At 42.8% G+C, this 25622-nt stretch overlaps 1 protein-coding gene across 1 annotated transcript in view; it reads left to right on the forward strand.

Annotated features, from left to right (window-relative positions):
* The window catches only part of plpp4 (phospholipid phosphatase 4), a gene marked incomplete at both ends in the record, with an annotated part of 53616 nt that overhangs the window by 24021 nt on the left and 3973 nt on the right, over positions 1 to 25622 (forward strand). Inside the window, 3 exons of the mRNA XM_083695240.1 lie at positions 1436 to 1526; positions 4078 to 4141; positions 4398 to 4522. Of these exons, the coding sequence (XP_083551366.1) occupies positions 1436 to 1526; positions 4078 to 4141; positions 4398 to 4522 (280 nt within the window). The remainder of the gene's footprint in view (positions 1 to 1435; positions 1527 to 4077; positions 4142 to 4397; positions 4523 to 25622) is intronic.

The raw sequence follows: 25622 nt of genomic DNA on the forward strand, positions 1-25622 counted from the left end.
CATTGGTCATTTAATAACAAAAACGTATTTTACTTGTTCCTTTACTTATTTCTACTTTAAATTTCAGCACCATACAAATATCATTGATTTATATCCTTTTATATATTACTTTTAATCTTATATAATTACAACCAAATCAAAAAGTAACTCAAGTCTCCAATTCAACTGATCAGGTTAAACCATTACTTGGCTATTCCTTGTTTTACTCTTCTAGAAATAAGACTCAGCAGTCAAGTCTCAAGTTCAATCAGTTCATGAACCATTACTCAACTATTCCATGTTTTATCCCATTCCATTAAGGCCCTCTTAATGAATGTAAAACCTTTCATGTTCTCCGCAGTATCTCCGTTTCTTAGAATAGAAACTCTGTCTCTATTCTATGGTTACTTAATGATCAGGTATCCCAGCTTCCTCTCTTGCGTGATATTATTAGGCTTCCACGGTGAATATCTACGGCGAATATCTATTCCTGACCTTCTCTCTACCAATGACATTAGTACACTATTTCATGCGTAGATCTATTTATACCTGTCACTTTAGGGATGCAAAAGTAAAACCACTTTTACCAGTGAAACCCCATGTACCCCACTGTGTGTTGTGCAGCAGACTTTCAAGTGTATGACTCTTTAGATTAGGGTTCAATAAATCAAAGTGTATTCAAAATCCCAAACAAGCAGAGTAGTCCCAGTTATTGTTACAATATCACATAATATTATAAGCAACAGTCATAATATGTTCAACCTGTATGTGCCTTTAACTATCATCTTTACGAACTAAGCACAATGCTATTTGCTCTACAGAATTATAATGAGCAGCACAGATTTAATGACAAGAAAAAGTAAAAAGTTTGTTCCTACCTTCCGACAAAATAATTGTAATCACATCTATCACTGATCAGTAAACCTAAGTAATTCATCAGTCTCCTTTTTCCAACACTAGTCATCCCTCAACTCAGATCCGGACAGTAAACTGCCTCTTTCATTGCTTGTCTTCTAATGAATCCTCCCTTCTCTCTAACATGAAGATAATGTTTTAATAAGAAAAGAAAGATTGATATGATTACTGGTAATCTGATTCTAAAGACTTAAATGGCCCAAGGATTTCTATCTCAGAATAATTACCTGGGAGTTGAGATTGCCAAGTCTCCTATCAAACAGAACTCTTCCTTTGGTACAGGAGACTCTTGCAGCTCAACTGGCTCTATTTGGATTAAAACTGATTTAGTTAGATTCGTCATCCTGCACAAGAAAAGTCATTTTGTCACTAGTTTAGAAAATAGAGTTAGTGGATCTCCCTGGGAGTTTCTGTAATCAGCAACAACAATGTCAATGTAATAACTGAGCCTCTGATGAATACTGTGCATATGATGATACATATGATGGGCACATACATGTGTTGTATGTCTCTTGATTACATTGTTTTGTTTTCTTCTCAGGCAATTTCATTTCTCACACCATTGGCTGTGATATTCGTAGTGAAGATCATTCGGCGGACAGACAAGACGGAAATCAAAGAAGCCTGTCTAGGTATGTACTGTACAGTATTGAGTAACCTCAATAAGGACGTCTTGTGCTCTTATTTCACTCACCATGCTTTTTACATTTATCCACAGCAACAAAGTACTATTTTTCATCTACTGTATGTCTGCTGGTCTCCAGAAACTGTGTTTTACGACAAGGTAGACAATTTAATGGAAAAGCAACAATGCGTGCTTACATCCATTTACATTTTCATGCTATTTGTTTAACTCTGAACAAGCAGTCTGAGCATTCTGTTGGTTTTACTTTTTCCTTTGTGTGTTGGGAGGCCCAGAGGGGCTGAAGCACAACAGAAAGCATTAAGTAAGTTTAACACAAATCCAATTAAGCAGATACATAGAGTGAGAGAGAGGATGACTGCACAGTGCATCAGTAAAGATTACAGTCCTGAGTAGTACTTAACAACCCTATTACAGAGAATAGAGGACTACTGGGTTTATCAGACTGTAGAAAGGATAATCAATCTGAGTAGAGGAAAATGGAGAAAGGAGGCTATTATTCGAAGACCTCACATTCATTTACGAAAGCCAATGCAAATTTTGGCTCTTGGCAGAATATTACATTTCACAGTGGCCCCCTTGCTACTTCTAATGGAAGACAAGTTTGTATTTCATCAAAACCTGATAAGTACAATGATCCCATAAATGGTAACTGACTGCTGATTTGCAGCTATACATTTATGGCTGGTTTACTGGACACAGATTAAGCCTAGTCCTGGACTAAATAAAATGTTCAATAAAGAATCTCCATTGAAGATGCATTTTAGTCCAAGTTTAGGTTTAACCTGTGTCTGGGAAACCAGCCCTTAGTCAGCTAAAGGTCTTCACAAGGGTCTCATAATCCATCATAAACATCTCTCAAAGAAATGTAAATGAACTGGCATTTATTGAGATCATTATGGTAAATAATGTGCAGTCAAAGCTGATATTAGGCCAGGCTTTTCAACAGTGCATTCAACACAGTGCATGGAATGGCTGCAATGCTTAATCATCTACAGTAATCTACAGTACCTACACCACAGTACAGTACTGTCACCCTTACTCAGTTTGTTCTTCCATGAGGTAAAGTGAATATACTGCCTCAAAACCACACCATGCTAACCCAAAAACCTACCACAACTACCTCTAAATACTGTGTACAGTAATTATCAGTCACAATATAGATTGCATTGAATATAGAATACCTTTTGGAAATTTAACATAAATGGCATAGATGATACTTTATATTGGCTGTGGGAATTTATGATTTTAGCAATGGTAACAATCTTATTATGACTGCAAACGAGTCTCTGGGCTCTCGTTTCCAGTGCAGTGAGCGAGAGAGAGAGAAACAGGGGGAGACAGATAAGCCAATATCTACTGTACATAGTGTGGTGTGATTTAGCAACCACCCCATCATCTCAAGTCCTGTATCGCTTGGTTTCCTCCAAGAGAGGGGAGAGAAAGGGAACATATTGCAATTAATCTCCTATTTTTGTCTCGACTCATGAGCAAATTGAATTGGTCAAATGGAACACGTCTCATTTTGTTCTCTTTGAGCTGTATGGAGCTTGCCCAAATTAACAAGCTGTTTAATAACAATTCAGCGTTCCACTCCACAGCTCTGGGAAATAGCTGTGCACTGGGAGCATGGGTTGAACTCTGCACGGGCTACAGGGCACTGAGATTATCCCACAAGGGCACACACTGTCTAATGATGTGCCCCGTAGGTAAATACAGTAGCACTTGTACCTGTCAACCATGGTGCATCGTATACAAGACTATACCTTTTCTCTAAGTAAAGCTCCTGTAAACTTGTATTACCATATACTATATATGTAATTGACTGCAGATGTATACACAAAATAAAACATCACTAATGTACTGCAAGGGTCTCTTTTTTCTCTAGCACCTCAGCAAGTGCATTTGGTAACTTGTCATAGCTGTTTGTGAGGTCCAATTATCTCTGTTGGAAAACTCTCACCTTAATTTGGTCCTTCACCCTAGTTTCAGTTTTCAATCCCATTTGGATACAATTTACAGAATGGATAGGGCTGTTACACGCCATGGGAGTTTTAGAGAGAATAACAGCTCAAATTGACTATGCAGCACTAGTGCTCTAGCTATTGCTAAAAGAGTCAGATGGGAAAATCCAGTGAAACTTTGCTGTGTGAACCCAGGAGCTCTGCTGCCTAGTTTGAGTACATTGTGAGGAATGATGTGTGTTTCAAACATAGTTAACAACAAGATTGAAATCCTTCCAGTCACCTTTACTATCTCTAAGGCCCAGAAACCCTGTAATTGCCTGCTTTATTAGTACATTAAGACAGGCTCCCAAATCTCTGCAAAGCAGCCAAGTAAAGCAGCACAATGGAACATGGCGCACACCATTTTCCCCATAGGTCATCTTTCATCTGTGATAGATAAAAGCGTGTCCTCTGTCTCAGGTTTATTGTTGGAGTTGTAAGTGCAGCATCTTCTACAGTGTGTTCCATGATAGCTGTGATACTGATGCCTTAGTGAAATCACTGTGTCTGTGCTTGTCTTTGTCTCCTCTACAGCTGTGTCACTGGCTCTGGCTCTGAATGGAGTCTTTACAAACACTATCAAGTTGATAGTTGGCAGGTAATAAACCACATAGAAAAATGACACTAAACTAAGGGAATTATATGTTGACAGTAAAAGTGTAATTGTCAGTTGTAGACTTGCCATGCATTTTATTCACCAACAGTATGTTGTGTAAGGGACAAACAATTGCAACATGAATTGAATGAAGGTTTTACTGTACAAATGTCTGTGAACACAGTGAGAGTTTATAGATGGCAAAAGTAATGATCAAACTACTTTCAGAGAGATTGTTCATTTGTACCTTTCCCCACAGACCAAGACCAGACTACTTCCAGCGCTGTTTCCCAGACGGACAGGTGAATGCTAAGATGCTGTGTACTGGAGAGCCAGACCTTGTGTCAGAGGGCCGCAAGAGTTTCCCCAGCAGCCACTCCTCCTGTGAGTGCCAGTCAGCCATCATAACACTGGCAATACCTCTGTCAGTAGATATTAGCATACTTAAACAAATAGTTATAGAGTTGTTTTTGAATTGACAGATCTCACTTAAAATGATGTTAGAATATTCATGTAGGGATTAGTTTATTCATTTGAGTATGTGCTTAACTGTGAGAATCAGGCCATCTTTTGGACCATATTGCACTTCAAGCTATATTTAAAATGTTTTGCTGGCTTTTTTTATTTGGTGGTGTGCGGAAGCATGATGCTGTGGGTTTCAAAGACTAAATTAACATAAGTTTTCAATTCTACAACAAAGATAATTGTACTGGGAAAGAGATTCATCAAACACTCAGATGAAGGAACAGATCATGAAAGACCTATATTATGATTAAAGGGACACTTCACTAGTTGTCCAGATCACCTTATGAATGTGTAGGCATGTGAAAACAGCTTCCAAGTACGTTCCGTAGATTAAAAACTAGGTATTGCTAGTTTGAGGATTTTACTCTGAGTGACGTATTTGGGGGTTATCACATAGTTTTGAAAACTACAAGGAGCTTTAGGGCATTGTCTCAGATAGCGCGACTCCATCCACATGTGTCTACAATGCATTCTGGCATTTCATTCTCATTCCATAATTCTGATTATGCTCTCCCTAAAAATTTATGTTGCAATATAGGGTTGCTTGTTTGTGTCAGAAACACTACTGCACTACCATCTTTGATGTATTAGCACATCAACTCTGTTAACAACATAATCAAAAGGAGTATTACCTCCTTCAGAGCAAATATGTGCAAATCATTTACAAAAAGGACAACATGTTAATCAGAAGTCTTGATTAACGTTACATTTTGGCATGTACAACTTGTAAAGGCACCGCCTGTGCCCTAAACATAGTTTTCAAGTGACTTTAAACATTTGGGGCATGTGAATTCTTGGACCCTATTTAGGGTCTGTGGACCCCATTTACAGCCCCTTTCGCACCAGTTGGTTTTGTCTTATAAACTATTAACTATGTGTGAATTGTAAAACTTAAAGCAATTCATTTTCTGTTGTTATAAATGAAAATATTACTTGAAAGATTGTGGCTTTTTTAATGTTTTCAGTATTGGGGTTTGGCCAGACCCCTGTTGGTAAACAACATACTGTATGCAAAATATCTTGGTATCTTTAGGGTTTTTTAATCCAATTAGGCTGATGCTCGAAGACACAGATTGATTGAGGTGGGTATTTAATCTACTTCAGGAACCAAACATTTGAAGAGGATGTCCCTGGAGACCAGTCTTTCTTGACACACCATGCGTATCTGAAAGATGGATCTGACTAGGATCAAATTATCTCGTTATACATGTAGCAGCATGAAATCTCGAGAGGGATGAATTTAAGTGGCCTGTTATGTGTGAATCCATGTTTGTATGCTGGTGTGTTTAGCTACACACTATATAGTGATCAGTTTGACCTTATTAAATATACTTAAGGTGGAATTGTACCATGTAATGCAGTGGTTTTGTTGTTTTCAGTAGTCCATATTGGACACATTAGAAAAAAATCGTGTTTCAAAACGATGTCTGAGTGTAGATATCTAACTTTGAATGTCCTGATCATCCTTGATGTTCCCGATCGCCCATTTGACTCAATTCCTATAACTCCCAAGATTCCACTCTCTCTAAATTGGTGGAGTGGGCGGTGAGTTCAAAACGATTAGGGCGTGTTGATTGGAATGGGCGTGCAGTCATTAGGACAGGTGAAGAAGGTCAACAAAATGGTGTGGTGTACTGTGTTCGCGAAAATATGCTCCGAAATACACGATTTATCAACACAGAGCTTTGTAAGCGGTGGCTTTTAGCAATAAAAAACAAACAATATCATAAAAACATTGCCATTGAAGAGTATGGTCAGCGTGTGTGGACGACATTTCACCGCAGATCATTATGAACGAGACATGATGTTGAACTGGGTTGCCGTGAGAAAAATAATAATCTGAAGAGCAATGCAGTTCCATCTATTTTCGGACAAGAGCTTGAAGCGGCCTTCTGATGAACCTGGAGACAAACGCAGTCGCCCACAGGTAAATCTGATAATTCATCATTAATGTGTCAAACGTTTAAACCTTCTGTGCTCACCCTCAATACATCTACCCGCTCATGTAATAGGTTTGAATAACCCTCCTTGCTCACTCGGTGCAAAGAAAAGAGATGCTCTATAAAACATGTTGTCAACATAATATCCCCCCTCCCAACTATCTGATCATTGTGTGTTCGCAATGTAGCCTACTTGGGAAAGTAAAGCTAGCAACTCTCAGGGTAACTTTATTTCACCAGGCATTTATTTTTCTTTGGCTATCCAGCATATTGTGTTTTCCACGTGTTTTGGTAAATTGTACTCTTAACAATTTTTTTTCATCAGTGTGCAGGGGGGATTTGATTGTGTCCAGCCTGGAACATCTGGCATGCCTCTGGACCTGCAAAGTGCTGTAAGTGTTGTGCATGAGTACAATAGGCCACAAAGTAGTCTACTTATTTCCACCAGTGTATGAGTTATCAAAGTTTGAGATACCGTAATGTGTTGAGGTTTGCTCAAAGTACTGTACAAACAGCATGACTTGTAACATCTAATATGTTTTAACTACTTTACAACAAAACCCATGTCACCCATCAACCACATCCATAGGCACACAGACCACCCTGATCCTTGGTGATGAAATGTATGTAAGTATCATGCACTCTCCATATCAACTTGAAATACCTGCAGAATGAATTTTAATTCTTACAAACCGGTAGACAAACTCTCAAAGGTGTCACTCCTGGTCTATTTGGGACAGAGGAAACAGGATCTGGCTGTCAGAGGAGTTTGAAGCTTTTGAGGCGTTGTCAACTGCAGATGGACAATTGGGTGTGGGAAGACCAGATGGTGCTTTTCAAACACACTGGTAGGCAATATCAGCATTGAAATGTTTTCAATGACAATGTGTCTATCTCATCACCTACAATTTCTTCAAAGTCAGTCTTACATACATTACTATTTATATTGTGGCAGGACATCTGGAGGCTTACAATTCAACCCTCCTGAAATATTGCCCAAAACGCCTGCACTTGGGTTATCAAGGAATGAAACAGCGTGCACATTTGTCCATCTTGGATCACAGTGTGAATGTGGAACACAAGCAGGCCAAAGACCAATAGTCAGGTAAAGTATGATTGCTATATTTCGTACTTTTGAAATGGGTTGCAGATTTTGTTTCACTGTGACATGCCTTTACAGCTACTTCTCTCTTTCTTAGAATCTTTCTTTGCCTCTCCCACTAGGTGGGCTAATTTGTATTATCTATCAACAAACTATTGTTTATCAAATTATAATGCAAATCAGTGTAATGGTCAAAGTCACAATATCTAGCTGAAACAATGCAAAAAGCATATCATGTGACTGCAGAAATCAGGCTGTCTAAATGTCATTATGGTTCTCTATCAAGTACTGGTTTCCTCACTTCATTGTTTTGACATTACTCCCAGGAGCACTCTGGTACAGCCAGTTCTTCACCAGAAAGTCCAAGGACTGGGTCGTGAAAAAGATCTACTTGTCCAAGACAGCACAGTTTCGAAAGAGGCTAGTGGAGGGAGTCTTGAACAGGCGACAGGACCCTACTGTGATCTACAGAGACCCAAGTAGCTACCTAACCAGCCCACGTCTCCCATCCAACATTGCCACCAAGGACATCCTAACAAATTTCAGTCAGTGAAGGCGCATGAGTAGATTCAGTCAAATGTGACAAATGATGGTACTGAAGAATATTTGCCACGCAGAGCTGACTCTCTCTGTACATGCTCAGTTCAGTATTGATCCATCAGTTGAACCTTGTAAATAGTTATTAAATATTCTAGCTACACAGTATCCTGCAACATATAGTATTATAATGTATCATTTTTTACACATGTTGATGTACATATTTTCATTAAAATAACTGTAATGACATGGCTTTGATATAAACGTTTGTTATGCACCTTACACTATTTCTATTATGATCAAGAATATACAAATGGGTGTCATGTATAGCCTATCATTGCTACTAGTTATGGTTTGCGTTGGTATTCACTAAAAATAACTTCAATAGCAGACAAAATTACAAAAATTACATGGGGAAATAACTTAAATTTGGAAGATTTATTCGATGTATTTACACAAATTTGAATATAAAGTTTGAACATCTTATTTAATGTGAACAGTCCTGTCAACATTTGCATTGGCCAACAATATGATCATATAATCAATAATATGATCCACCAGCATATAGAAATTTCAACTATTTACATTAGAGTATGGCATGATATTAGGCTACTGTTTTACGTCCTGTGACTCCTCCGACTCTATGAAGCCCACGTAGCGTGTCCATCTGGTGAAGGATACTGCAGTCACATAGCTGAGATGAGACAGGCTGGAAGAACAATCCGATGTCCTTTGCAGAGAGTTTCACCATGCGATGCCATTCAAGCAGGAACCAAGCAGAAAGGCGGTACTGTCAACAAGATCAATAGAGGCATAGCTCTTTGGTGGTTTTGAATATTTTGAATGTAGACTATTTTATTGATGTTCAATGTCATGCCAGCGTCTCACATCAAATACATTTTTTAATACAATAAAAAAGTTGTAGTCCATATTTAAAGCGTTCTAGGATCAGTATAATACCCTGGCTTTTTGAAGTGCAGGCCATGTCCCAATAGGGGGAGGGGGATATTGCTAGGTAATTCATATTTTCATATTTTCTAATTGCCTTATGGTGCTCTGCTGTATGTCCGGATGTGATTGAAAGAGCTGTAGAGAGGCGAGAGAGCCTCCATATGCTACAAGGTCTGGAGTGGAGAGGAAATCTAATTTGCTCTCTGGGTCCCCTCCACCAGCTCAACACCTGTTGGACACCAGAGAGTGTCACTAAGAGGAGAGGTCCAATGGAGAGCAGACATTTATATTTGACATTTTTTACATTTAGCAGACGCTTTTATCCAAAGCGACTTGCAGCAAGTACATTTGTCTAAAGTTACCATTGGCAGTCACAATGCTAGAAGAAGGAAGGATTCATTTTTTTTTATTAACAGTAGAGGAACCGTACAGAGAGGTAGTGGGGGGTGAAGAGGCCTTTAGGAGGGACAGTCAAGATGTAGCCTGAAGAGATGAGTCTTCAGTCTTTGGCCTAAGAATGGTAGTGACTCTGCAGTCCTGACAGCAGCGGGAAGCAATTTCCACCACTGGGGTGCCAAGACAGTGAAAAGCCGTGACTGAACAGCGCGACTGCTGCATCCTCGTAAAGGTGGCGGTGCCAGGTGGCCAGCCGAGGTGGAAGAGTGGAGTGATCGGGCAGGGGTTTGGGGACTGTCCATTGCTTGCAAGTAGGGAGGGGCTGTTCTCTTTATTGCTCGGTAGGCGAGAATCTGATGCAAGCTGCTAATGGGAGCCAGTGAAGGGTGTGGATGAGGGGGGTGACATAGAAGAATTTGGGGAGATTGAACATCAGACAGGCAGCAGCATTCTGGATGAGCTGCAGAGGTCTGATGGCGGAGGCGGGGAGCCTGGCCAAAAGTGCGTTGCTGGAGTCAAGGCAGGAGATCACAAGTGCCTGAACCAAGAGTTGTGATGCTTCTCTTGTGAGGAATGGACGTGTCCTTCGGATGTTGTAGAGGAAGAATCTACAGAAGCACGCTGTCGCTGTGATGTTCGCCGCATAGGACAAGTGGTTGTCAACGATCACCCCAAGATTCTTGGCTGTCTGGGAGGAGGTCACAGTGGAGTTCTCGACTATGATGGAGAGGTCTTGGAGAGGGCAGGCTTTCCCAGGGAGGAAGAGCAGCTCATTCTTGTTAAGGTTGAGCTTGAGGTGGTGGGCTGACATTCAAGCAGAAATGTCTGCAAGACACAAAGAGACACGTGTCCCCACCTGTCTGCTAGAGGGGGAGGGGGGGGGGGGGGGAGAGAAAGAGTTGAGTATCATCAGTGTAGCAGTGGTAGGAGAAACCATGTGAGGAAATTAGAGATTTGGTATGAAGGGAGAACAGTAAGGGCCCTAGGATGGAGCCCTGGGGGACCCCAGTGGTGAGGGCATGTGTAGAGGACAGTGACCCTCTCCACATCACCTGGTAAGAGCAATCGGCCAGGTAGGATGCAAACCAAGTTCTTCTTCCAGTCACACAGTAGAGAGGAGCAGAAAGTGGAGGAGACAGAGAGGGAGACAAACAGATAGAAAACAAACCTACACAGACTTAATAAATAATGAAGTTAAAAGAGTGGGTCACAGGTGTGGTTAGGATATTTGAAATTGCCTTGTTATTTATCATATTTATTGGGATTTTTCAATCACTGAATATCGGGGTCTTATAGATAAAATAATGCAGTTATGGGTTCAACCATTCACATCCAATACCCAGGGATTTCTGTTGGAGAAACACCCAACTATTCTACTGTAACTTCCCTCCACTCTAGTTAAACATAATTCTGAGAATATTTGGAAGTCGCCTAGGAAAGGGGCACAGTTATTTCAGCATTCATCATATTTCCTCTTCTGTTAGTCATACCCTCATTTCTACCTTGATTCACCATGTGGGTCTATACGAGTCCATCTTCTATTGTGACATAACTCAGGTTGGTGAAGACACTGCCTCTCAGCCAGTACTGTGGATTATGTATGGTCACAATAATAGAATGCTAATGAATAGGCTCCATGAGAGGCTGGAGTGGTAAAGAGAGAGGACAGCTCCAGGCCTAAACCCCTGTCTCCTGCCCAGGAGGGTGGTTTATATGCACAGCCTCTGCTGCAGCCAGTGGGGTCCTCTCTTGCTGCCTGCAGGGTCATGGGGTCAGTGCAAGAGCAAGGAGAGGGGACATTATTCAGATAGGGGCTAATTCTTGAGACAAGGGTGAGACTGAACACAAGACCTCTGCTGTAGGTGTTCACAGAAAAAGACAGGGAGTAGTTATCCATGGAGTAATCTAGTATGTACTTTCTGACAGATCCATTATCTTTACTGACAGTGTGTTGCTTAATCACAAAACAGATGGTCTCTCCCAGGAGGAATCATTAATGATGTATTACCTGTCGTACTCAATCTGGCAGTTAATAAAATGTCTGTGTATGACATGTGCCTCTAACATCTACTGTGACTATACAACATGGTGGGATATTTCAAACAAGTTGACACTAGTCTCAACAAAATGTTTTTGGTTGCTAGCTTTAAATTAGTATTATTCTGTTTATTACCAAATGAGAGGTCTTGCCCCCCTTTCTCAGTGAAAATGTCATCAGAGGAATTGCTATTTTGAAATCTTTCAGGATTTTTTTTTATGAGAACATGAAACCCATCTTTGAGCTTATCCTTTGCCAACTTATCCACTCTCCTTTTTCATTTCTTAGTCTACAGCCATCTTGTCAGGAAATTAGATTAGCCTTTTGCTTAAAAAAGTTTGCAAAAGTACAATAAAAATGTCAGCATCTCGCTTTGAAATCCTTTTACAATAACCTTGTGCTTGTTTGAAGATAAGATAAGCAATCACATTGCTCTTCTGCAGCCCCCACTCACATTAGCCTCCTTCCTGTTTATTCGAGCAGGAATTACTTTTCTGAGGTACTAATATGCATGAAAGGGTGTAATTACCATGGTTCCTCTCTGTTCCTGAGTCTCCGCTCTCTTTTGGTAGCCTTCTCTTGGACTCCACCACTGGGACAGCTTCAAAGGTTTGCTGTATGAATCAAGACATATCTAACTTGAAATGTGACATAGGATACAAATAGCACTTTGTCTTTGGTGTCACCCTCTTAATGCAAATATCCTCCTGAGAGACAGAGCAGGGTATGTGTACACTACTGTAACATGTGGAAGTACGTAGCTTAGGCTGTCTAGTTTCAGGAATACAGGTCATTATAAGCTGAATTGGACTTCAAGTTGTCCTAAGTGTGACAACATATATTACACACCAAAATATACACATGTAAAATGATAACAACAAAAACAAACTAAACTACTATGGACACCTTGTCACATAAAGATAGGGAACATTTATTGAATAAACCAAATGAGGAGCGTTGAATATTATTCTTTGTTTTTGCAATGGTGCTTAGAATTATTGATGTAGTTCCATACTGTAGGCAGCTCACTTGTCTGTGCGTCTTTTGGGAGAGGAGATTGGTCTCTCTGTCTCTCTTTCTCTGTCTCTCTCTCTCTCTCTCTGTCTTCTCTTTCACACACACACACACACACACACACACACACACACACACACACAGCAGGCAGCAGCACACAAGCGGGACACAGAGTAGGGGCGAGAAGAAGGTGATCAATTCAGGTCTGTATTTTGCGTAGGCTACTTGAGAACAATGTAATCAAAATAGGACTTTATGTAAATTTCATATTAAGGACTTGAGATCCAATCGCTACATATTGAAGGTCTAGCTTGTCTGACAAGGCTGTGATTGTGTTAAATACAGTGCCTTCGGAAAGTATTTGCCATCAATCCACACACATTAGCTAAAATGCAAAAATGTCATCAACAAATCACTCAATAAGTTGAATTAAGTCCATCTTAATGCATTTTAGCTAATTTTAAGAGAGTCATAGCAAAGAATAAATACTTATGTACATGAGGTATTTCTGTATTTCAATTTTAATAAATTTACAGAAATTTCAAAAAACCTGTTTTGGCTTTGTCATTCTGGGATATTGTGTGTGGATTGATGGCAAATTATTTTAATTTAATCCAGTTATATAACACAATAGTCTATAACACAATAAAATGTGGAAAAAGTGAAAGGGTCAGAATACTTTTTGAAGGCACTGTATAAATGCATTTGGAACAGTCGTCACAAGTTTTCTATCCACAAAACATGGACATTTATCAAAATTGCAATTTTGGGTTGAACTTTTCTTGATTGCTTGAGCACATTTCTTGAAACAGTATTCAACTTTTCAACAGTTATGTTCCGCTAAACAGGTAACATGTTTGCCAAAAGACCACATTTCTTTTGCCAAATGCATTACAGCTTGCATGTCACAAAAGCAGTGCATCAAAACAGTATCTTTTTTCACACAATGAACAATTCATTACATCATTTATTTCATAATGACACAGTAAATAGTAACTATAACCATCAATATGCATGGTGCAGGTTGGCCAACTTTCAATTGTACATTTACATTTACATTTATGGCATTTAGCAGACACCTTTATCCAAAGCGACTTACAACAAATACATTTGTTTAAGTAAGTGAATCATCTATCCATCAGTCATCATAAGATAAAGTAATCAATGCTCAGACCAGGGGCCATTGGCAGTCACAATGCTAGAAGAAGAATTATTATTATTATTATTATTTATTTATTTTTAATTAACAGGAGAGAAACTTGTACAGGGGGGTAGTGAGGGTGAAGAGGTCTTTAGGAGGGACCATTAAGAGCGCTGAAGAAATGGGTCTTCAATCTACGGCGGAAGATTGGTAGTGACTCTGCAGATATGACAGCAGTGGGAAGCTCATTCCACCAGCGGGGCGCCAGGACAGTGAAAAGCCGTGACCGAGTAGTGCGGCTGCTGCATCCACGTAGAGGCGGTGGTGCCAGGCAGCCAGCCGAGGTGGAAGAGCGGAGTGATCAGGCAGGGGTTTGGGGGCTGACCATTGCTTGCAAATAGGGAGGGGCTGTTTCGTTTGCCGCCCGGTAGGTGAGCACCAGGGTCTTGAATCTGATGCGAGCTGCTACCGGGAGCCAGTGAAGGGTGCGGAGGAGGGGAGTGACATGGGAGAATTTGGGGAGATTGAACACCAGATGGGCGGCAGCGTTCTGGATGAGCTGCAGAGGCCTGATGATGGAGGCGGGGAGACCGGCCAAGAGTGCGTTGCAGTAGTCAAGGCGAGAGATCACAAGTGTTTGGACCAAAAGTTGTGCTGCTTCTCTGGTGAGGAATGGACGTATCCTTCTGATGTTGTAGAGGAAGAATCTACAGGAGTGTGCTGTCGCTGTGATGTTCGCCACACAGGATAAGTGGTTGTCAAGTATCACCCCAAGGTTCTTGGCTGTATGGGAGGAGGTCTTCAGTAGAGTTCTCTACTGTGATGGAGAAGTCTTGGAGAGGGCAGGCTTTCCCTGGGAGGAAGAGCAGGTCATTCTTGTTAAGGTTGAGCTTGAGGTGGTGGGCTGACATCCAAGCGGAAATGTCTGCAAGACATGCAGAGACACGTGTTGCCACTTGGGAGTCAGAAGGGGGAAAAGAGAGAAAGAGTTGAGTGTCATCTGCTGTGGTGGATGTCTAGGATTTACCACTCTGTACTTCAGCTCTTCGGAGGTAATAATCAAGAAACAAGTCCTGAGTAGCCACAATATCTGAGTCCGGTATTTATTGCTTGCAAACAAGAGACAAGAGCGTAACAGCAGCTCAGCGCCGGGGGTCCGTTCAGCACAAGTCGGAAGAGACGATTATCAGGGTTGTCTTTTATACAGTTTAAACATAATGGTAGGCACCGCCAAGGCTATCGGCTGATGGGCTTGTGTTTATGTGAGAGAGGGCGGGAGAGAATGAACAATGGGGAGACTTTCTTACTGATCAATCGGCGTTCAACATTTCACACCTATCGGCAATATATATCTGTTCCCCCATTACTGCGCTCCCTCACCACTCCCTCCGAAATCACCGCTGTTCATATGGTAAATCATACAGTGCTTCTCAGAACAATGGCTATAGAACTTTAGAAGTGTGGCAAGAGAAAATGTAATCACAGTAGTTACACAAGTTGTATCAGTCATATGAAAGTGTATAACGTATTGTGTATAAGTGTATAATGTATTTTCCATAACAATCCCTCCTTTTAACATTTAATTCCTTGAATGTTAACAACACTTCAGCCTAAATATCATATTTCACAGAATGTAGGTAATCATATTCTCCTCGTCCACGTCAAATAAGTTGTACCGGGAAAGGGATCCGGGTTAGAAAGGTCATCCCCTGTCTCCATTCGTTCGAGTACCATGTTAGTTGTCATTATATGGGTGGCCGCCCTCCTTATACATGCCTTGCAAACCACCGACATCACTATACAACTATTTTTCATCAAGAACGCGATAATTGCACATATGGTAACCAGCAACTTAGCTATTGAGGCCCCCCATGGCACGAGCACTTGACCCATTGAGGTGAAAAGATCAAAGCCATGGGTTTGGTGGAGCATCTCTATACCTCTGTGTGTTCCCTCTACAAAATCCTTTACCTGGCTAGTGGCATCTGGGATGTATGTACAACATTCAGTACCAATAACGTGGCAGACCCCCCCTTGGGAAGCCAAAATCATGTCCCGAGCCATTCTGTTTTGCAGGGCCATCGTTCTAGTCTCATCTAGTTCTTTTGCTACTGCCGAAATAGCCACTGTGGTAAGATTCTTTGGCCAAAAGAGAGTGCTCTCTTGTGTATGTATGAAGTGCTGCAATTTCCCTGTCATCTGCACGCCTGATTAAGGCCATCACATCAAATATGCCAAATAGCAAGTTTCACCTGCATTTTTAGGTACACAACTGTAAGCTTTTGGACCGCAGGCTAAGTACACTTGCTCAGGCAGTGGTTTAGCTACGGTGAGGTCGAATTGGGTTTGGTTTCCTGCGTTATCCTGACAATCACTCTTTTCCAGATAAACTTGGCCTCTTGTCTTATTAGAGAAACAGTATGTCACATTATGTAGCTCATATACAGCCACTGGGGATCGTGGCACCAAACAGTTCCGTGGTTTCAGGGGATCGTGAGGAGGTAGGGATGTGTTGGCAGATCCAACAATCAGTCATGTTACCTTGTCTAGCGTAATCCACCATTATTCTTAATGCCAGATTGTCTCTGCTCGCATGTGTCGGAGCCTCTCCTCCAGGCTCGGTTCCTCCAACAATAAGGGCAACAATCAGAAAACATACGATCACCATCCTCACCCCTCCGGAACCCCACTCCGTAGGCCGCAATCATCTCGGCGGCTTCATGGTGTTTCAATTATGTTGGAATCAGAGGTTACTAGCACGTGATTCTTGTTGGAGCCCTGCGGTGGCTCAGTGTTGTCCTTGTCTTGGGCCTTACTACTTCTCTCCTCCTGGCTGGTCACTCGTTTTGGGCCTGGTCCCGTCGTGTTGCCCCTGGGCTGGCCGCTGACGTCTAGTCTCGCTTGGTCGCTCCTGGTCTGCCCGCTGACGTCTGGTTTCACTGGGTCACTCCCGGTCCGCCTGCTGATGGCTGGTCTCGCTGGGTCACTCCGGGTCTGCTCGCTGACGTCCCCACTGGTCTCTCAAGTGGTGGTTCCTTCTTGCAATATACCCACGTGCCTCTCTCTGCTACTTTTACCGCAGACTGCGTGACGAGATGTACCTGGAAAGGCCCCAACCACCGTGGACTGCTCCAGTGTTTTCTCCTGCAGTTCTTGATCAGCACGCACTCCCCTTGCTAGATGTCGTGGAGAGGTCCCCCTAGTGGTGTGAGGAGTGCCTCCTTTACGGTTCTGTGGATTAGCATAGAGTAATTCGCATATTCAATGGTTAGCTCACACCCATTATGTGGTGCACCTATTCCTGTGGTCATTGGTCTACCAGTCAGGATCCCATGAGGAGACAGGCCATTCTTTGCCCTAGGCCTCCCTCGCCTAGCTGTGAGGATCAATGGAAAAGCTTTAACCCAGTTCAGTCCGCCTTCTTCACGCCTATTTGTCAGTTCCATTGTGATTGTCCTGTTCTCACTCTCCACTATCCCTCCACTCTGGGGGTGATAAGAGCAGTGAGTTTTTTAAAGTCCACCCCTAAGTATTCAGACATTTTGTGTGACCAATCATCACTCGACAATTTCCTAGGGAATTTGTGGCACTACTTCAGTTACCAATGCTTTCGCCACTGCTGAGGAATCTGCTTTTCCCGATGGAAAAACCTCAACCCATTCAGAAAACATACCCACAAAAACTAAACAATATTTCTTTCCCTCGCAGGGGTTTAACTCAACAAAGTCCATCATAACATGATCAAATGGGCCATCAGGGGGAGGATGGCTTGATTGGGGAACCATTTACCCTCTTTCTACGTTATGCCAAATTCTGTGAATAATTTGAAAAGCCTTGGGTGTACCAATGCTTATTTACAATATCCGTCATCCCCCCTTTTGACACATGATCTTCTCTATGTGACAACACTTCATGAAAAATAAAATAAACATTTCAGTAAACATGGGTTATCATTCGGGCCAACCCAAAACAAAAAAAATATATCAGGTGTTTCTTAGTAATTATCTTAGGTATTTTAGTGGTTGCGTCTATTCTGTTTGTACTCAGGCTTTTGCCCTCCCTGGTGAGCTTATGGCCCAAAAACAAAAAACAACAACAGCAACAACCTTTACAAATAGTAATCTCTGCAAGCTTGCCTTGTGGCTCTGTTCTGCCAAATATTTTAACAGAGTCACCGTGTTCTTCTGACAGGTTTCTTTGTCAGTTTAACAGATCAGAAGTCCATCAACATATTGGATCAGGGTGCTATCCCCTTTCAACACTAAATTCTTACTAAATAGATACTAAAGTTATCTCTTATAGCTGCCCAAATACTGCTGTGTTTTCAACGTAGCCCATAGGGGCTCTAGACCATGTATCTATCTATCTATCTATCTATCTATCTATCTATCTATCTATCTATCTATCTATCTATCTATTATATCATATCACTCATCCTTAAAGCGAAATGCGAACCAGAACTGGGAATCCTTATGTTCAGGAATACTGAAGAACGCATTAGCTAGGTCGACCACTGAGAAATATGTAGCATTACTGGGTATATGTGTAATTAGTATATGGATCCGTAACAATAGGGGCGCGCGCTTGGACTGCTTCATTCATCTTTTAAGATCCCGAACAAAGCGCCAGGTTTGTGGTTGGCCTTCCTGTTTGGCCTTTTTTACTGGGATGATGAGAGTACGACAAAAGGCTGTCAGGACATGGAACAATAATACCTTTTTCCAATAACGCATCAAAAACTGGTGTAATACCATCTACGGCTTCCTATCTCAAGGGATACTGCGCTTGTCGCGGTCTGTGAGGCCCCTTGGGTACAACAACCAGCAGCTGCACATTCTCTATAAGACCAACTTCATATCTGGTGCTGCGCTCAGAGAGCAGGCGGTACTCCCGATAATCGACTGTCATCTGCAGTCATCACAGTTCCCACAAACTGAGCGATGTTATTTTGCTCTGGGATAAGGCGTACACTTCGTATTCCTACGAACGTACACTCAAAACGGCTACGGTAAGCCCTTGCCGTCGGTGCGTACTCGTCCCCTCTCTCACATGAGACCCAGTCTCTTACTTGGTTGCAAGATGATACCCGAGGCCCTACATCCTGCCCCCATTACGGCTTAGCGAGAGATACATGGGGGTCTGACCCGCGTATCTCAAAAAACTCATCCTTTGTACTCCTTACAGACATAGCGCAATATCCCTGGTCAATCCAAGAAAGCCACTGCCCTGACATTAAATCCCTCTCCTCTCTAAATCAAGCTTTTTCAAAACTCTCATTCTGACTTTCGGAGACCTTGCCTGTACAGTGAAAATTATCTTTATCTGTGAATGTACAATCTCTAATTCTTAACTCGGCTTCTGCCAACAATTTCTGTGCAATTGATCTCAGCTGAGAGACGGGCAAGTTCCATCCATAAAAATAATTTAGCGGTGCATTACCCAACAACATATTTTGATTGGTTTTATCTCACCGGGTGATGTCGTCGATGGGACCTCTCCCACCTCCTTCTTATCAGCCTGCGGTGCCGTCAGGGGTCGGTACCGTGGTGGGCGGACAGAGAGGCGGTCGAGATCCACATCTGAGATCCTGCTCAGACAATAAAACTATAGGACACTGGTTAGAAGACCCTAGCCTACCTACCTTGTGGTTACTTTCCTGATTCAACTGTGCGTTTATCTTCTTATTCAACTTGCTTTACCTTACCAGCAGCATGATTTCCAAGCCTATTTCCCAGTATGCTAATCTGTCTCTGGCTAAAACTCCCGTTTAATGGAAAACTCAAATCTCCCACATACGCAATTGTTCACATGTCCATCGACCATATTTGTCAATTATTATCTTGGCGCACCCCTCTGTGCTCGAAGGCAGCGGGTTCGCTTTACTGGCAGCTTTCCCCGTTATCAAATTAGTATAGCAACTTTTTTCAGGTATTTTAGAAAGGTTAAGTGTCGTCAACGACAATAGGTGAGTTCCTTACCTTTTATTCACGTGTCTCCACATCGGTCTTTTACGCGTTTCATGCAAATTCTAGGTATACCAAAAACTGTGTGTCCTCCACACATTGAGTGTCCCCGACACCTCTTCTCGATTAGTGTGTTAATTAGCCCGTTGGCTCTTAGTGAGAATTTTATCTAGATTCAAAAAACAAAAAATCAGACTGCAGACCTAAATCCGGCTTAGGATTTTCAACTGTTCCAAACAGTCGACCTAGCCTGGCTAGGATTTTCAACTGCCGACCTGGTCCAACCAGGAATTTACCAACAGTGACCTAAGCCTGGCTTAGGATTTCCAACTGTTCCAAACAGTCGAACTAGCTCGGCTAGGATTTTCAACTGCCGACCTGGTCCAACCAGGAATTTACCAACAGTGACCTAAGCCCGGCTCAGGATTTCCAACTGTTCCAAACAGTCGACCTAGCCCAGCTAGGATTTCCAACTGCCAACCTGGTCCAACCAGGAATTTACCAACAGTCGACCTAAGCCCGGCTTAGGATTTCCAACTGTTCCAAACAAGAGTGATCGGCCAGGTAAGAGCGATCGGCCAGGTAGGATGCAAACCAGGAGAGTGCAGAGCCAGAGATGCCCAATTCTGAGAGGGTGGAGAGAAGGATTGGGTGGTTTACTGTGTCAAATGCAGTGGACAGGTCCAGAAGAATGAGAACAGAGGAGAGGGAGGAAGCTCGAGCAGAGTGGAGGGCCTCCATAACAGCAAGGAGAGCAGTCTCAGTAGAGTGCCCAGCTTTAAAGCCGGATTGGTGAGGGTCAAGGAAGTTGTTCTGAAGGAGGTATTTAGACAGTTGCTTAGAGACAGCGCGTTCAAGGGTTTTAGATAAGAAGGAGAGAAGGAATACTGGTCTGTAGTTATGGACAGCAGACGGGTCAAGAGTTGGTTTCTTGAGAAGAAGCTTGACTCTGGCTGTCTTGAAGGCAGCTGGAACAGATCCTGTGGATAGAGAGGAATTGATGAAGGTGGTAAGGAACGGAAGGAGGTCTTTGGAGATGGATTGGAGAAAGGGGGAGGGGATAGGATCGAGGGGGCAGGTGGTTGCCCGCTTGGATGTGACCAGTTTTAGAACATCATCAGGGGAGAGGGGGGAAAAATCTGATAAACCAGAGACCAGGTGTAGCACAGTGGGTTTGGGAGGAAAGGTAGCAGTGTTGGTGAGAGGTAGAGGGAAAGAGCTGCTAATGTCATCAACCTTTTCAAAGTAGGTGACAAAGTCAACCGCAGACAGGCAGGAGGGGGAGGAGGTGGGTTGAGGAGTGTGGAGAACAGTTTTATTGGGTTAGAGGCAGAGGATTGAATTTCAATTGTAAAGAAAGGTGAAAAAATTCACTCAGCAGAACATAAAAAAGAAAAACAATTCTACAGGTGCACCATAGAGAGTATTCTGACTAGCTGTATCAGCACCTGGTACGGCAGCTGCACTGCCCTCGACTGTAAGGCTCTGCAGAGGGTGGTGAAAAGAGCCCAATGCATCACAGGCCATACAGGAGGAAATCTGGGAAGATCATCAAGGACAGCAGCCTCCCCAGCCACACCCTGTTCTCTTTGTTACCATCTGGCAAATGGTACCAGAGTATCCAGACCTGGACCAACAGGTTCCGGAACAGCTTCTACCCGCAGGCCATAAGGCTGCTCAACTGACAGTTCAGCGACATTCTCCTGTGACATTGACATTTCTCACTCTCTCACACAAACATACACACACATGTATTCACACACTTACATACATACTATCATACTACTATTGCTACTGCCCAATATTGTTGTTGTGTTTCTGCTGTTAATACTCTGCCACCTTATGTTATTGTGTTTATTATTATTATTATATTGCATTGCATTGTTGATTGTTGCATTGTTGAGGAGCTAGCTTGCCCTAAGCATTTCATTGCACCGTCTACGGCTGTATTCTGTGTATGATAAATAAACTTTGATTTTTAGTTGATTTGAAATGTATCTTTTTTTGTTCTGCTTCTGTTACAAATAATATGAATTCTTCCTATAAATATAAATCTAATTAATCTAAAATCTTCAGAAATGAACAGATAGTTGGTTGAGCTGTTGAGCATGAAACTCCAGTTTCATACAAATGGTTTAAGCAATCGAGAAAAACTGTAAATGAGCTACACATTATATGTTCACTGTACTAGAGCATATAATGGCCTTGAGACATCTGCAGGGACTGTGGACCAATAGTGTTTAAAAGTAATAGCTTGCACACTCATACTCTGATGGTATTATTTATTAAAGGTTAGCTTAATAAGATAGATAGATAGATAGATAGATAGATAGATAGATAGATAGATAGATAGATAGATAGATGGGTACTTTATTGATTCCCAAGGGGAAATTAAGCAGCTCACATCACAAACAACAACAACAAAATAAAGTAACAATTGAATAATAAATTAAAATGAAATAGACATCTGAAACGTTATATACAGTAAGAACAGTCCAGTATGATTTAACATCCCCCTCCTCTGCTCTGCCACAGTGACATGTAGGGGATGGGAGGGATTGTCCAGCCCACAATAGCAAAATTGTCTGAGAACTTCTGCAGATGGCAAGTATCTGTGTTGTGCCTGAAATCTGACTTATAGAGGGTGAAGAGGAAGGGAGCCAGAACTGTCCCCTGGTGGGCGCCAGTGCTGCTCACCACTCAGTTCGACACAAATCCCTGCAGCCATACAAACTGTGGCCTGTTGGTCAGGTAGTTCATAATCCAGGAAACAATGGGGAAGTCCACCTGCATCCTCAGCATCTTATCCGCAAGTAGTAAGGGCTGTATGGTGTTAAATGCACTGGAGAAGTTAAAGAACATGACCCTCACAGTGCTGCCAGCCTTATCTTTTTACATTTTACATTCATGGCATTTAGCAGACGCCTTTTTCCAAAGCGACTTACAACAATACATTTGTTTAAGTAAGTGAATCATCTATCCAACAGTCATCATAAGACAAGTAATCAATGCTCACACCAGGGGCCATCGGCAGTCGTAATGCCAGTAGGCTAATTTATTTTTTATAGCTAATATATTTTATTAGTAGGAGAGAACTTGTACAGGGGGGTAGCAGGGGAGAAGAGGTCTCGGGGTTGGGGTTAGGGCTAGTATAGGGGGGGTAGTGAGGGTGAATCGGTCTTTACGAGGGACTGTTAAGATGTAGCTTGAAGAGATGGGTTTTCAATCTACGGCAGAAGATCGGAAGTGACTCTGCAGTCCTGACAGTAGTGGGAAGCTCATTCCACCAGCGGGGCGCCAAGACAGTGAAAAGCCGTGACCGAGTAGCGCGGCCACTGCATCCAAGTAGAGGCAGCAGTGACAGGCGAGCAGCCCAGGTGGATGAGTGGAGTGATCTTGCAGGGGTTTGGGGGCTAACCATTGCTTGCAAGTAGGGAGGGGCTGTTCCCTTTGCCTCCCGGTAGGCAAGCACCAGGGTCATGAATTTGATGCGAGCTGCTACCGGGAGCCAGTGGATGGTGCGGAGGAGGGGCGTGACATGGGAGAATTTGGGGAGATTGAACACCAGATGAGCAGCAGCGTTCTGGATGAGCTGCAGAGACCTGATGGAGGAGGCGGGGAGTCCGGCCAAGAGTGCATTGCAGTAGTCAAGGCGAGAGATTACAAGTGCTTGGACCAAAAGTTGTGCTGCTTCTCTGGTGAGGAATGGACGTATCCTTCTGAATAATCTACAGTAGCGTGCTGTCGCTGTGATGTTCGCCACACAGGATAAGCGGTTGTCAAGGATCACCCCAAGGTTCTTGGCTGTATGGGAGGAGGTCACAGTAGAGTTTTCTACTGTGATGGAGGTATATAAATGGGAGTGAGCTCTGTGTAGAAGGTAGATGATGGCATCGACCACACCAATGTCTGCCTGGTAGGCAAACTGCAGGGGGGCCAAGGATGTCTTCACCAGGGGCCGCATGTGTGCTAGCACCAGTCTTTCCATGGTCTTCATGATGTGGGATGTCAAGTCTACCGGTCTATTGTCATTCAGAACACTGGGGTTCCTTTCCTTTGGTACCGGTACCAGGCAAGATGTTTTCCACATTGATGAGACCTTTTCCAGACTGAGGCTCAGGTTAAAGAGGTACTCCACACAGCTGGTCCGTGCAGACTTTGAGCACCCTCGGGCTCACACTGTCAGGGCCCGCAGCCTTCCTGGTGTGGAGTTTCCCCAGCTCTCTCTTCACCTGAGCCGTACTGATGAAGACACTGGAGCGGGGGTTGGAGGGGGGGGTCGTTGTGGTCGGCTGTGGCAGTGGTGTCAGGGGGCAGAATAATGGGGGGGCGCTGAAGAGTTGTGAAGTGAGGAAATGGTGGAGCTAGAAGAGGAGGGGGAATGGAGGGGAGGTGTGAATGGCGTCAGAGGGGCTGGAGAGGGAGAGGGAAGGAAGAGTACTGGATGGGACAAAGCGGTAGGTGAGAGGTGTGAATGGGTCCAGACAGGGCAGGGGGAGAGGAGGGGGGCTGGTCCGGTAGCTGAGCAGGGCTGGAAGAGCTGTGGGGAGGAGAAGGAGAAGGAGGACGGAGTGGAGAGTCGTTGTGGAGCTAGGGGGAGGGAGACAATGAGCCCCTGAGTCAAACCTGTTGAAGAACTGGTTCAACTCGTTGGTCCTGTCCAGATCTCCAGCCACTTGCAGGTTGTTAACCTGCTTGTAGCTGGTGATCTTCCTCACACTGCTCCACACCTCTCTTGTGTTACTGTCCTGCAGGCTGTCCTCCATCTAAATAATAGCTTGAGAGCAAGAGTGTGCAGCTTTCATTCTTTCTTTGAAGTTTCACTTGCCAGCCTGCACCTCACCAAACAAAGATGTGCATTTTCTTGAAAGTAATAGCTCCCCATCAATGTTTTGATTGGCTATCGTATTAGTATATAGATTTCTCCTAGCTGGAATGGCCACTCCATTGTTGATTCATAGCTTGTTACAGAAAGCAAATCAAAACTATCCGTTGAAATTATGTATTATTACCTGTTCACTTGACATGTCAGCATCTTATGACAATGGTCTGAATAGCCGATTTCACGATGGAAGCTAGCTAGTACCAATGGTTATGTAAACAGACAGGTCATTGTAATTACAAAAAAATGAATTATAACTAATAACAACTTTAAAAGCTTTATGAAACCTTCATAAACCCTTCAGGGGAGTACGTAAATGTGTCATAAATAATTTTAAAGCAAATGCTACATAAAGGTAGATAAAAGTGTTATGCCACATTTGGCACAGTGCCAGATGGCAGGACCTGTTATAATACCCTAATTATAATATGAATAACCTGGATGATTTCTGAGGCATATATTAAGGCTTTATTATGGGTTTATGAATGCTTCATTAAACCTTTACAAGCTGTAATGGGACCCAATTTATGCTTCTCTACACTGCTCAAACTGTTCAGTCATTTTTTGCCAACATCTGTCTCAGAGAGAGGAAACAGAGCAGGGGAGTGCCAATGCTCCATCTTCAACATCCAACCACACAACTGTGAAGCCTTCAGAGACTCTGGCAGGGGACATGCATGTCGCTGTGCTAGCTTTGGGCTTAAATGGTAGAGGACAAAGGTATAGAAAGTGCCTATAAAAAGTCTGCACCCCCTTTCAGTAAGTTAAATTTAGTCCACTTAGTTAATAGTTGTTTTTGAATGTATAACCTTGTCTTTGCAGATTCCCTCATTTGAACAGGAATCAATTACACACTCTGTTGATCAGGTTGTCGCTACAAATTGAGCGAATGGAGAGGAACAAAACTGCTCAGGAATGCTACCCTGAGGCCTTGCGGAGACTTTAAAAAGACCTACAGAGTTGAATGGCTGAGAGGGAAAAGCATAGTTGATGGG

This window comes from Argentina silus (genome assembly GCF_951799395.1).
Source record: "Argentina silus genome assembly, chromosome: X".
In the NCBI taxonomy this organism is placed as follows: Eukaryota; Metazoa; Chordata; class Actinopteri; order Argentiniformes; family Argentinidae; genus Argentina; species Argentina silus.